General features: G+C 35.4%; 2 protein-coding genes across 2 annotated transcripts; both read left to right on the plus strand.

Annotated features, from left to right (window-relative positions):
- Window positions 1–10: 10 nt before the first annotated feature.
- On the plus strand, window positions 11–1585 carry psat1 (phosphoserine aminotransferase 1). Its single transcript, XM_055175314.2, has one exon. The coding sequence runs from the start codon at window positions 149–151 to the stop codon at window positions 1262–1264; it is 1116 nt and encodes a 371-aa protein (XP_055031289.1). The 5' UTR covers window positions 11–148; the 3' UTR covers window positions 1265–1585.
- A 39-nt stretch (window positions 1586–1624) lies between these two features.
- fra10ac1 (FRA10A associated CGG repeat 1) lies at window positions 1625–14564 on the plus strand. Its single transcript, XM_073866731.1, has 14 exons — window positions 1625–1688; window positions 2190–2269; window positions 2445–2537; window positions 2619–2664; window positions 3080–3156; window positions 3742–3825; window positions 3927–4011; window positions 4123–4168; window positions 8525–8638; window positions 9738–9780; window positions 9860–9981; window positions 10145–10189; window positions 11322–11411; window positions 14116–14564. Exons 1-14 carry the CDS (start codon window positions 1659–1661, stop codon window positions 14157–14159), a joined length of 999 nt encoding a protein of 332 aa, XP_073722832.1. The 5' UTR covers window positions 1625–1658; the 3' UTR covers window positions 14160–14564.
- The last annotated feature ends 40 nt before the right edge of the window (window positions 14565–14604 follow it).

A 14604-nucleotide genomic window follows, 5' to 3' on the forward strand; every position in this document is an offset into this window, starting at 1 on the left:
GTGATGCTCTGAGAGGGCGGGACTGGGGCTTGCTGTTGCGTCATCAGCCCGCGCCTGGTACCAGACAAGCGGCGTGTCGGTTGTTCAACATCTGATGCAAGTAGGTCAATAAAAGGATCTTCAATCGTACACCCATATAACTTTAACGATGGATAGGAAACAGGTCTTCAATTTTGGAGCAGGACCGGCTAAACTTCCGCAGTCGGTTTTGGAACAAGCACAAAAAGAGCTTCTAAATTACAGTGGCACCGGAATAAGCGTTCTTGAAATGAGCCACAGATCATCTGATTTCGCTAAGATTATTAACACTACTGCAAACGCTCTGCGGGAACTTCTGCATGTACCTGAAAACTACAAAATACTGTTCTTCCAAGGTGGTGGTTCAGGACAGTTCAGCGCAGTTCCTCTAAATCTGATTGGTCTAAAAGAGGACAGATGTGCTGACTATCTGGTCACAGGAGCATGGTCTGCAAAGGCTGCTAAAGAGGCAGAGAAGTATGGAAAAGTGAATGTGGTCCATCCAAAACTGGACAGTTACAACAAGATACCAGAAAGAAGCACTTGGTCATTAAATCCTTCGGCTTCTTACGTTTACTACTGCTGCAATGAAACCGTGCATGGTGTTGAGTTCAACTTCATCCCTGACACCAAAGGAGTGGTTCTCGTCAGCGACATGTCATCCAACTTTCTCTCACGACCGGTAGATGTGTCAAAGTTTGGGCTGATATATGCCGGTGCGCAGAAAAACGTGGGTTGTGCCGGTGTGACGGTTGTGATTGTAAGAGAGGATTTGTTGGGCAAAGCATTAAAAGAGTGCCCTGTTATACTGGACTACCAGGTGCAGGCTGAAAACAACTCTCTCTACAATACTCCTCCTTGCTTCAGCATCTACATCATGGGCTTGGTTCTGGAGTGGATCAGGAACCAAGGAGGGGCAGATGCCATGGATCAGCTCAACAAACAGAAAGCTGATCTGATCAATGATATAATCGACCAGTCTAATGGGTTTTACTCGTGCCCTGTTGACGTGGCGTGCCGCAGCCGTATGAACATTCCATTCCGCATCGGGTCAAAGGAGGGAGATGAAAACCTTGAAAAGTCATTTTTGGATGGTGCCTCCAAGCTTGGCATGATTTCTCTAAAAGGACACCGGTCTGTGGGTGGCATCCGAGTTTCCTTGTACAATGCAGTGACCGTCGAAGATGCAAAAGCTCTTGTCACCTACATGGAACAATTCCTTAGAAATCACAGCAAATTGTCTTAATAAAAGTTTTTTTTGTAGAATTGTTCTCATTTGCACTAAAAAGAGTTTATTGAATATGGCGTCATTAGGCCAGAGTAACACTAGCGGCTATGCAGGGATACAATTGTTATCCTTTGCTCTTACAAATCACGGCCATTGTTGGATCTTCTTACATAACGAGGTCTGTGTGTATTCTAGTGTGCCTTCGTGCATGTTAAAAAAACTGTTCAAGATATTCCACAATGTTCTGTGTCTTATACTAAACGTGTTTAATGTGTCTAAAATGTTTAACAAATGAAAGTGAACTGTGATGGAAGCAAATGAAAATAAAACTACATAAAACAAGTGGCGTGCGTGGTGTGTTCTATGACGTCATCAGCGCGCGCCAGAGTGGCGTGCAGTAAACACAGAAGAGATGCAGGACAGAGTTTTAGATCTTGTTAAGGTGCGTTAACGTTATTGTGTTTTTCTACAAGAGATTATTATTTACAGCACATCTGTATTCAAACCAAGTCACTGAATAACATTAAGAGGTGTCAGAAGTGACGCTTTATTTACTTTGATAAAGGCATAGTCTTTTCATTTCAGAAGTGAATTAGCTGTTAAAATATTGCTCTATTAAAAGAAAATCATGTTCTGTCATTAGATAAAGTTTTACTGTAGTACACTAATCTTAGTTTTTATAAAATTAGATCTCTATATCGCATATGGTTTCTCGCGGATAGTGATATTTAGTAAACGGAATATAATGTTCAGTGCGCATCTGTTCTGCGCACTGTAAACTAGTGTGTCTCATAATGTAGTCGTTTGACATTTGTCCATGATGTAGACAGCCGTTTTGGATACCTCTGAAGGTAAATGATTGACTCTCGGCTTTTGTGCCATAAAACACTCATGTTCTCGTAGTATGGTAATACCGTACTGTGTTTTTGCTCTGTGATGATAGGTTCATGGAGGTGGAGGTTATGATTCAGACTTTAGTGATGAAGATGATGCTGGAGAAAAGTCTAAATACGGGGAGATCAGGTGTGTGTAGTACACTACATGCTAATACATTGTAATCATTCAGATTTTACTTTACTGATCCTTTGCAATTTACACATTTATAAAATGAATGAAATGTTTATCTTATGTTGAACATCTCACAAAGTGAAATATATATAAAAAATCTATATGGCATTAAGTCTCTTTGTGTTTTTAGGACTGGTAAAGATGAGCTGTTACGTAAGCCCTTTCAGAAAGGAAAAGACGGAAGTGTGGCTCATAAGAATGTGGCTGCAGCTGAATGGGACAGGTAGAAATAAACACAATTGTTACCTTTAACTGTTTATTAAAAACGGAATAAATGAAAAACTAATGATCTGTTTTACTGCAGAGAGGAAGCCAGAAACCGTAGACAACACCTCATCTCGATGAATGCTGTATCCTGAGTCCATTTCTCTCTAAAATAATATGGGGCGGTTTACCAGACAGGGTTTATCCTAGTGCCAGACTAAAATGCATGTTTGAGCTGCCTTCATTTACAAACATCTTGCACTGATGTATCTTAACATACACTAGTGTCATTGTTTTGTGTCAAGATGCACACTTATATTGTTAATTTGTAAAAACGACTTAAATGTCAATTCCCCTGTATGTTTTAATCTATTGAGACTCGGAGATTGAAAAAATAATTTAAGGATGTATGACTGAATTACATTTGTATAAAAATAAAAAAGATGCATCATGTTGGTCTGCAGAAGATTCCAGATGTATAAAGTATTTTAAAGCTGATGACATCACACACTTCATCCATTTAAAAGAGTTGTAAAGAGTTCCCTAACAACATGCCGTAAGTTTGACCGTCACAAGAAGTTTGTCAGCGACTACATACTCTACTATGGAGGGAAAATTGAAGACTTCAGACGATCAATGTAAGAATTCTACTTTTAGAAAAACCCTTTTACTCTGTAGTTAAAGGTAATGTGTGTCCCACTATCTCATCTTTATCTTCAGACTTACTGTAAGTGTTGAAATATAACACGTGTGTCTGTGTGGTATTGTTAAAATTTGACACTGTGCAGGGTTCCCACGGGTCCTTGAAAGTTTGTGAATCTGGGGGGGAAATTTTAAGGCCCTGGAAAGTTTAAAAAATATATATACATTCTAGACTTTTTAAGCACACGTTCTAAACTGTTCGCTTTAAATGCTTATATCTTCTGTATGCTAATGTTGATTTATACCAAAATGCTATTGGATGGGTATTGGACCTGGAATGTCCTTGAAAGGTCCTGAATTTGAAGTTAACTAAGGTGTGGGAACCCTGACTGTGTGTCTGAGCCGCTCAAATACACCTATTACATCAACATTATACAGCATAACTGTTGGTTTCTTTATGAAAGATAAAGAATCTGTGGAAAACTTTATACCTTATATATTACCTTTAGTTTCATTACAATTTATTCACAAGATTTGGGAAATGGTTTCTGAGCAGCACACATCTGTCTGTCTGTCTGTAGGTGTAAAGATAAGACAGACCTGGATGTGGTGAGAGAAAACCATCGATTCCTGTGGAGAGATGAGGATGAGGAGGAGATGACATGGTAATAACCACTCATTTCTGGTTCACTATAGTTTATTTCTGTATTTCTCTCATTCTGATTTCTGTGCCGTCACCATTAAACAAAGTCTGTGACATTTTCAGGGAGAAAGAGTTGGCAAAGAAATACTATGACAAACTTTTTAAAGAGTACTGTATCTCAGACCTCAGCAGATACAAAGAAAACAAGGTTTGTCTTTTCTCTCTTGGGTTTCTCAGCATTATAATAAACACTTGAAAATAAATACTAAAATAAATATATGATGATCTTTCATGTTTGCATCTACATTTTGTTTACTAGTTTGGATTTAGGTGGCGCATTGAAAATGAAGTTATATCTGGAAAAGGTAATGGAAAAATATTTATTTTACAATCACTCATGCTCTTACATGCATAGACACATTTGGTTACTGAATGGACATAATTGGAGGGACTGTGTTTGAAGTCTGATGGATATTATTGGAAAACATTACTGTCCTTTGATTTACCACTAGATGGTGATGCAGTTTCACCTCATGTACACTTCTGTGTTAATGTTCTGAATGATAAATAACATCATACAAAAAAACACATAGCTTGTACAGTATTTTGTTGGAAATGAATGCTTGTACTTTTGTTTGAGATAGTAATGTTTCTTGAGGATCAGTAACTTCACAGAATCTGAAAATCCCAGAATCACAAAATTTCACAGAATCTGGAAAATGCTGAAAGTTTTCGTAAAAGAAGAGGATTTTTGTTTTAAATTTAGTTCTGCTTTGAACAAAGCTATTTCACATGAGAATCATCAAGAAAAAGTTTGCAACAGAATAAAAGCATAGTTTTAAAAAATTCCCAGTTGAAAAGTTTACATACACCTGATTCAATGTTTCCTGTACTTTCAAGGATTTCAAGGACCCGTGGGAACCCTGAAAAGTTTGTGAATTTGGGGAAAAAATTCAAGGCCCTGGGAAGTTTTTGAAAATATTCATACATAGATACAGGTCATTGAAAGTGCATGAATCTATTTTATGCAAGAAGTTTTCTGGGGAAAAATCCATATATTCCATGTGTAGTATAGGATAATATCGTAAAAATTCTAGACTTTTTAAGCACACGTGCTAAACTGTATGCTTTAAATGCTTATATCTTCTGTATGCGAATGTTGATTCATACCAAAAAGCTTTTTTGCATAGTTGTGTTTGACACATGAAAACGTCTTGGGTTACGCCCCTGTAACGCCGTCTTTGGCAATATTTCAGATAGCGATACCTCCTAGCTACTGCGTCACCCTGTCTTTGTAGTTAAGCCTCACCATTGGTTGAATTTGATATACACATTCAGACGCACTTACCCCTGGAGGCGTCCCCAAAGTGTCACTGTAGTGACACAGCGCAAGTTCCCCCAAAAGGGAACTGTAACAATATATCTTAAAAGGTAACACGTAGGTCACAATGATTAAATAATCATCAAAAGTCCTTGAATTTGAGGGTATTGCACCTGGAAAGTCCTTGGTTTTGAAGTTAACTAAGGTGTGGGAGCCCTGACTATTGTGTGACAGTGTTTATGTTTTGTTATGTTGTTTATGGGTTTCTTGCTTGTCTTGAGTTAATTAATCTCTTCACTGGTCTTCAAAAAATCCTCAAGATCTTTACTTTTCAGCATCGACAGAATATTTGAACCCTGTTTACGATTGACTGTTTGATGTTGAGACTCATCTTTTCACATCGAGGACAATCAAGAGACTCATACACACATGTATGTAAACTTGAACTGGGTTCTTTTTAAAAAGGAGAAGCTTTCTTTAAACATTTTTGATGTGAAACCTTTATTTTCTTTTCCAAAATGTTTAGCATTTTCCAGGTTCTGCAAGGTTTATGTAAACTTATGATCACTGTATATGAGCTGAGCGCTGTTGGCTGTTTGGACTGTAATGAGTAATCTAGAAACTCTAAAACAACAAGCAAATCAGCAAGATTTCTGTTATAGTTATAAATATCGTTACATCGCTGTCATACACCTCTCTCCGTAGAAACTAAACTTAATTTAATCTGTGTGTCTGCGTGCATGTGTGCGTGTTAGTGTACCATCAGCCAGCAGGTGTTTCCTAAACTCTAAGCTGCAGCTTGACAATCGCTCACACGCATGTGATGCAACACACAGACACACACACTAAGTGAAAAAACGTTAGTTGTTTGTGTATTGTTGGCATATTGTTGTTGTTTTGTAAGTATTGTGAATGAGTTTGAAGATAATAGAGGTTTAAGGGTGATCATCATCATCTTCAGTGTCTTTAAGAGCTCACGTGAGTTTAGCCGGAGATCTAAGTGGTTGTATGTACGTCAGAAGAGATTATTCAGTGTGACGTTAATCCTCAACGTGACTCTGATGTCTCGCTCTCTCTGTCTTTAGCTCACACTGTAATCATTACTTTCTTACTTAAGAAAGTAGTTAGTGACATTATGAGCTACTAACAATAAGTGTCTACATTAAAGATATTTCGGTTGACTTTGGATAAAAAGAGTTATGTGTCTCAGTCAGGGTGAGAGGATTAAACATAAACTTTGATATTTTAAAGTTGGCGTAAAGAGCTGAGGTTTATATTGAGATCTGATCCAGACTGTTGGAGGTGTGTTGTATGAGGTCACTGATGATGACGCACGCTGTGTTGGACTTTAATCTGAAGGATTCCCCTGTAATCCTGCAGGAGATTTCCCTAAGGTCAACACTGACCGGCCCATAGTAAAGGTCATGAGAGGAGAGATTTACTCTCTATTACTGTATGTTCACATCTCATCATGAGCACACTTAACTTATATTGTCTTATATTGCATTTAGCTGACGCTTTTGTCCAAAACGACTTAAAAAGATTAGGAAACAATAAACACGATGGGCCCTATTTTAACGATCTAAGCCCATTGTTTAAAGCGCACAGCGCAATGTCTAAATAGGCGTGTCCAAATCCACTTTTGCTAATTTAACAACGGGAAATGGTTTGTGCGCCAAGTGCACGGTCAAAAAGGGTTGGTCCTATTTTTTTTAATGAGTAATGGGAGTATTTTGGGCGTAACGTGCAATAAACCAATGACAGTCTCAGCTCACATCCCCTTTAAAAGCCAGTTGCGCTGGCGCTATGTTTAATCCCTATTTAGATGACAGACTTTGTAAACTGAAAAACTAAGCGGAGGAAGAAGATCCCCAGTTTAAGATTAATGTTAAATAATTGTTTTTCACTTGTATTGAAATTGTTATTTTTTATTAAAACCTTTAAAACCCGTTTCTTTTAGTCATGGAAGTAAAAAAGCAGGCGTTGCTTTAAATGTATGGCTATCCAATATCATCAAAAACTGTACTGTTTGTACTCTAAAAATACTTTATTTGTAACAAACAGGAGATAAAGAATTTACAAACAGCTCTCCGCACGTTTCAGCACTTGGACAGCGTCAAAAGTTTTTTTTTTATATACTTAAAAATGTTTCTCATCTCACCATATCCACAGGTACAGAGTCATCATATACAATAAATCCGTGAGGTAGCATTTAAAAAAAAACATTTAAAAACAGATGCATTTGTTTCAAGCAAAGCATTTATTTACTTACCAGGCTACAGGTGAAGCAGCTCTTTGCACCTTCTAACGTCTTATAATTAGTCCTCATTTATGTCCAAGAGACTCAATAATAATCTTTTACATTTCAATCATTTAATCTTTCATATTTAAAAGTGTTTTTGTGCTGCTGCGCATTCATGCATGTGATAAGCAAACCCGCGTTGTCGTCCAGTTTAGGCGCATATTACTAATGCGCTCTTTAAATAACAAAAAAAACATATTGACTTTAGACTTTAGAGCAGGTTTTTGTTGGTCAATGGCGTAGTCTATTTTAGTTGCCTCAAAATAGCAACGGGCCAACAATGCGCCTGAACACACCTCGTTTTCAGACCAAAACGCTCATGGGCGCAAAAGGGGGCGCAAAAGCATTTGCTATTTAAACAACTTGGCGCTAAACGTGAAAATTATAATTGCGCAGGGTGGAAACTAGCAAAAGACACTTGCATCGCGCATTGCGCTGCATTGCGCCGATTGTAAGATAGAGCCTGATGTGTCATATGGGGGCAATAGTACAAAAGGTGCTTTATACCAAGGTACAAGTTTTCACTATCCCAGAAACAATACCTGTTGAGAGAAAAAGAAAGAGTTAGTTTAGGTATTGAAGATACAACATCTCCCCCTGTGACAGATTCTGTACAGTTTAGTTTAGGGAAAACGAGGATAAGGCACTGGCCGGCGCATGTTTTTAGAAGTCGACACACTTTTGAATGGCAGTGTGAATAACTGGATGTGTATAAAGTGATTTATTCTGCACACAGTAAAATACTACACATACATACTACACATACAGTGTCGAGAAAAGTATGTGAACCCATAGAAATAAACTGGTTTTCTACAGTGATTTGCCATAAAATGTTAGCTGATCCTCATCTAGGTCACAACAATAGACAAACACAATGTGCATTAGCTGACAACACACAAATAATTCTAGTTTCTTGTGTGTTTTTTGCAAACACCCTTTTAACATTCATAGTGCTGGAGGAAAATTTAACTGGTGATTTAAAGCAAAAGTACTAAATGTTGGCACGCCGTTGTATATTTAACACACACACACACACAGATGTGTGAAGCTTTGTGTTTAGTATCTACAGTTACTTAATATCTGTCGTTCTGTCCTCAGGTCAGTTTGTGTGTGGTAACAAGCGTTGTGAGATGAAGGACGGTCTGAAGAGTTGGGAGGTAAACTTTGCATACGTAGAGCAGGGAGAGAAAAGAAACGCCCTGGTGAAACTGCGTAAGTCTTCATCAAAAACCTTCAGGCTTTTATCTCATAGAGGTTAATGAGGATTTGAGGAAGACCACGTCTGTCTGTCTGTCTGTCTGTCTGTCTATATGTGTGCATGACTGCATATTGCTTGCTATAGCGATGAAGTATGAAGCTAACAATAGTTAACAAAGAGCACCTGTGATGGGTTTTCATTGAAACAAAGTAATACACAACTTTAATTTGAACTTGATTCAAATGAGAATAGAGAAGTTTGCATTGTTTTGGGGTTTCTATCCAAACGGGAAGTGAATCTTTTCAAAATTCTCAAAAAAAAGGAAAACAAACAAATGGGAATTAGGTGTGTTTCCATCAAATAGTTTGAGCGACTGATAGTGGTATTAGTAACCTATTAACAAACAGTAAATAAATAAAAGGAAACTCAAGCGACAATGGTAAAAAACAGAAAAAAATGATTATTTGCATTTACTCTTTCTTGCATAAATCAAAAACCACCTCAAATGAGCGTAAAAACTTTTGATAATAGTGATTATAGTGACCAAAGTTATCGCGGTTATCTATATTACATGGTTTGGTTAAAATGAGATGGAAATGTTAAAACTGATACACACACTGAAAACATTTGAATAAGTTTTATTTTTGAAAATCACAATTTGAATTTAATTTAATTTAATATTTCATGTCCCTGAAATGATTTCTGTGGTAAAAAAAAATCTGTCTAATAAGTTTACCGTGAATTAATACAATACATTATTCCTTAAATGCGCCTTGTGCAAAAAACTATGTTGCATGTGCGCGCCTGCGTCAAACTGATTCTGTCTGGACAGGATTTACTGCTAGTTTTCAAAATTTATTTAATCAAACATGGTTGTAATGATAATTACATTTTAAACGATAATACTAACCGTCAAGACATTTTATCGTGGTTAATTGTGAAACCGGTAATCGTCCCATCCATAATCACTTGTTTCTTGTTACTTCAAAATGTCTGTAAAATCAGCGTGATGGAAACCCAGATTAATTAAAGCTCTATGACATTTGAAATGTGTTGTTCATTACATTCACCTTAAAAATCAGCTATTGAGATTTATGTCATAATGTTTTTTAGGTCTTTGTCCAGAATGTTCCTTCAAACTCAACTATCATCATCAGTAAGAACATTTCAACACTCTTACATATGAAGACCTGAAGAGACTCAACACTCAACGTCTCTCATTATTTCTGTTCTAGGAGAAAAGAAATCAAAGTTCAGAAGAGACGGCCTTCCAAAGATCACGTGGAAGAGTTACACTTGAAAAAATCCAGAAAATATAAACGCAAAGACAAACGGAAACACAAAAAGAGACGCAAAGGTACAATTCTTTCAGGTTTAATAAACAATGTTTGTGGGACTGCATCTTTTCAGTACGTGTGCATCTGTATTGTGTATTAAAGTGTGATGTCTAAAGGACATCATGCTTAATGCTTGAGATATTTTAAAACAAGCGATGTAAATCTCATTTGTTTTGTGTACAGAGTTCACCTCATCAGATTCAGAGAAGCCTCAGGGATCAGACTCAGGTATGAAGGTCACTCCATCTCTCTATCTCATCTTCATCTATAAACCCGCTGGCTGAATATTTCTCCTGTCACTGTAAATCTATCACTTTAATAACTCCAGCTGAGGTCATTAAGTTCATACAGCTCAGAAAAATTGCTGATATGTCAAATAATATTACAGCAAGAGCTCATTTTGATCATGCGTACAGTTAAGAGAAGAAATAAAGCTCAAACTTTTTAAGCAGGCTATTCTTCAGTAGATCTTTAGTCCAAAAGCTGATGATGATTGAGATCTGATGTATAACTGAGGCACTTTTCTTTTAACTTAATCAAACATCTAACAATAGCGTATCAACAGATCTAAGAAACCGCATACAGTAGCACCCATCTACATCTCTATAACATCACAGTTTTACATTTTTAAAGGTCAAACATCACTGAGGTTTTCCTCAGCCAATGTAAACCTTTGCTTCTCTTAAAGGAAAACACCACCGTTTTTCAATATTTTACTATGTTCTTACCTCAACTTAGACAAATTAATACATACCTATTTTTTTTCAATGTTTGCACTTAATCTTTGTACATTGTGTTGTGAATGTGTTAGCATTTAGCCTAGCCCCATTCATTCCTTAGGATTCAAACAGGGATGAATTTAGAAGCCACCAAACACTTCCATGTTTTCCATATATTTAAAGATTGTTACATGAGTAGATACACGAGTAAGTATGGTGGCACAAAATAAAACGTGGCGATTCAGTAGTCAGGAGTGATGTTACTGCGCGCCGAGGTTGTTCCGGCATACAATATAGTTTTCATTTTTTATACGCTTAAAAAATGGCCACTTTTTATTTTGTGCAACCATACTTACTCGTGTATCTACTCATGTAACAGTCCCCAGATAGGGAAAACATGGAAGTGGTTGGTGGCTTCTAAATTCATCCCTCCTTGGATCCTATGGAATTAATGGGGCTAAGCTAAATGCTAACACATTCACAACACAATGTACAAAGATTAAGTGCACGCATTGAAAAATGATAGGTATGTATTAATTTGTCTAAGTTGATGAAAGAACATAGTAAAATATTGAAAAACGGTGTTGTTTTCCTTAAACACAATCATCTTGATGATAATGATGTATATTCTCCACACACAGAGAATGAAGAAGAGGAGGAAGAAGAAGATGAAGGTCCTTCAGAATCTGAACATTGGAAGGGTCCAGCGCCCGCTGTCGATGAAAAATCACGGGAGATTTAAGAGATAAAAAATACTGTTATGCCCTATTCGAACAGTAATTGTTTCTCGTGGTGATGTGGGGAAGTATCTTCATCATTTACAGGGGGTAGTCAGTGATTTTATTGCCGGATGAATCCAGTACGCAAGTGTTTTTCTACACTGCAAAAAATTATTTTCAAGAAAAAAAATTCATAGTATTTTAGTCTTGTTTTCAGTAAAAATATCTAAAAATTCTTAAATTAAGATGCCTTTTCTTGATGAGCAAAACGACCCAAGAAAATAAGTCTAGTTTTTAGAGCAAAAATATCAAATTTAAGTGCTTTTTTTTCATAAAACAACCAACAAAAATCTGCCAATAAGGGAAGCAAATTATTCTTGAATTTGTCTTGAATTTAGTGTTTAATAAAAAATTTCAAGATTTTTTTGCTTACCCCATTAGCAGATTTTTTTGCTTGTTTTATGCACAAAATCACTTAAATTTGATATTTTTGGTCTAAAAACTAGACTTATTTTCTTGGGTCATTTTGCTCATCAAGAAAAAGCATCTTAATTTAGGAATTTTTGGATATTTTTACTGAAAACAAGACAAAAATACTAAGAACTTTTTTCTTGAAAATCATTTTTTGCAGTGTACGACCACCCGCATAAAAATTATCCAGCCGATAACTTAGTTTATTTTTTAGTTTTTGAAAAACACCAACACTGCAAAAAAGACTTTCTTACTTAGTATTTTTGTCTTGTTTTCAGTAAAAATATCTAAAAATTCTTGAATTAGGATGTATTTTCTTGATGAGCAAAATGACCTAGGAAAATATAGTTTTGGACAAAATATATACATTTGTGCTTAAAACAAGCAAAACATTTTGCCAATGGAATTAGAAAAATGTTCTTGAAATAAGTTTAAATTTTTTCTTATTCCATTGGCAGATTTTTTTACTTGTTTTAAGCACAAATTCCCTTAAATTTGATATTTTTCGTCTAAAAACTATACTTATTTTCCAAGGTCATTTTGCTCATCAAGAAAATGCATCTTAATTTAATACTTTTTTTATTACTGAAAACAAGACAAAAATACTATGGAGGACCACAAGAGTCATGCAAAATGTAATAAAGCACTTCAATATTTAATAACTACCTGGACAATAAAAATAGCAATTAATAGATTTGTTTAAAAATGCATTAATTAATCTATAAATAAATAGACAAAGTTACAAAAAAAATTATTATGTAACATTTTATTAGGCAATAAAAAGTGAGATTACAAAAATAACGTAGAAATGAAATATTCATTCACCAATAAATAGTTCAAATCGACACAACAATTCACAAAAACAACATATAAAACACTCAATAAGTTCATAATTTTAAATTGCATTTACAAATTCTTAATTTAATAATGGAATTTTCAAAATGTATTTCAAAAAGTGATTTTAAAAAAAGAAATAAATAACTGGATTTATAAATTGAACTACAAATACAGGTTTAAATTGGGCATTTAAAAGGGCATTTCCGTTTACCATTTCTGTTTCTATTTTCCCGATGGTTCTCCTTGTTCTTTTCGCTGTTCGATTTGCTTTTCGTTTTAGCCTCTCTATTTAGCTTTTCCGTGACCCTTTTGGGTCCTCATTCGAGATCTATAAAGCTGTGCATGACGTACAATCAGAGCCAATCAGCGAGCTTGTTACATTCACCTGGCCATAGCTAATTTGCATTTCTCATTTGACCAAAGAGTCACGGAAAAGCTAAATAGAGAAGCTAAAACGAAAAGCAAATCGAATTGCGAAAAGAATAAGGAGAACCATCAGGAAATAAAAACCGAAATGTTAAACGGAAATGCTCTTTTAAATGCCTAATTTAAACCTGTATTTGTAGTTCAATTTATAAATCCAGTTATTTATTTCTCTTTTAAAATCACTTTTTGAAATACATTTTGAAAATTCCATTATTAAATTAAGAATTTGTAAATGCAACTCAAAATTATGAACTTATTGAGTGTTTTATGTTGTTTTTGTAAATTGTTATATTAATTTGAACTATTTATTAATGGATCAATATTTCATTTCTACGTTATTTTTATAATCTCACTTTTTATTGCCTAATAAAATGTTACATAATAATTTTTTTTGTAACTTTGTCTATTTATTTATAGATTAATTAATGCATTTTTAAACAAATCTATTAATTGCTATTTTTATTGTCCAGGTAGTTATTAAATATTGAAGTGCTTTATTACATTTTGCATGACTCTTGTGGTCCTCCATAACCGACATCTTCATGACTGAAATGATAAGTAGTTTGGGCCCAGTCTTTTATCGCTCTTCTACAGCGAGTGAGAGCTGATATAAATAAAGACAAGAAAATCACAAAAACATTTAAAATGTCTATTATTATCATCAGCAGCAACAAGTGCTAAATACAAATTTTAAACGTATTCAATTACACAACAGTATTCCATATACATATAATCAAGTATCTGGGTCATGTAAATTATTATGTAATAACCACACATGCAACTAATTTCCTGGTGTATACAATTATAAACTTGCACATCCACCCCGAATAGATCTTCATCCGAATGCATTTTATAGTGGAGAAGGCATGCATATATATTTTTACAGACATCCTCATGACAAACAATTACCGTTCGAGAGGGATTTAGTCTTCTTCTAAAACCTTCAGCATTGACTAACCTCAACATCTCTGTTTATCTTTCAGGGAGGAAGAATTTGATGAGTATTTTGAAGACATGTTTCTCTGAGTCGGTTATGTTTTGTAAAGTATAGTTACATTTTTAGTTTAAATGTCAGCGGTCCTTTAGGACAGAGTGAGGAGATCAGTGGGTCACTGAAGGATTATTTACTCAGTTTATGTTTACATGCGTGTGCAGGTGATCTTCAGTCCTGTATTGTGTTTATGTAACAAGGAAAATAGAGATTTAGTTTACGATGAAACATTTGAGGAAACTCTGAGCTGACAGTGTAAAGGTCACACTTGTCTCAGCTGTCACCTGATCCTCTTTACCTGGAGATAATCCAGTTTTACTAGTTAATCCCCAGGTCGATAGAGAAACTCATGACATGTCCTTTAAACAAACTGTCACAGAGACCTCAGACCAGCAACACATTGAGTTTAATGATTAATAAAGACTCAAGAATACTCCCAATCATCTGTTTATTTCATCATTTACAGTTTTCTTTATGTGT

Source organism: Misgurnus anguillicaudatus, chromosome 4 (genome assembly GCF_027580225.2).
Source record: "Misgurnus anguillicaudatus chromosome 4, ASM2758022v2, whole genome shotgun sequence".
Classification (NCBI taxonomy): Eukaryota; Metazoa; Chordata; class Actinopteri; order Cypriniformes; family Cobitidae; genus Misgurnus; species Misgurnus anguillicaudatus.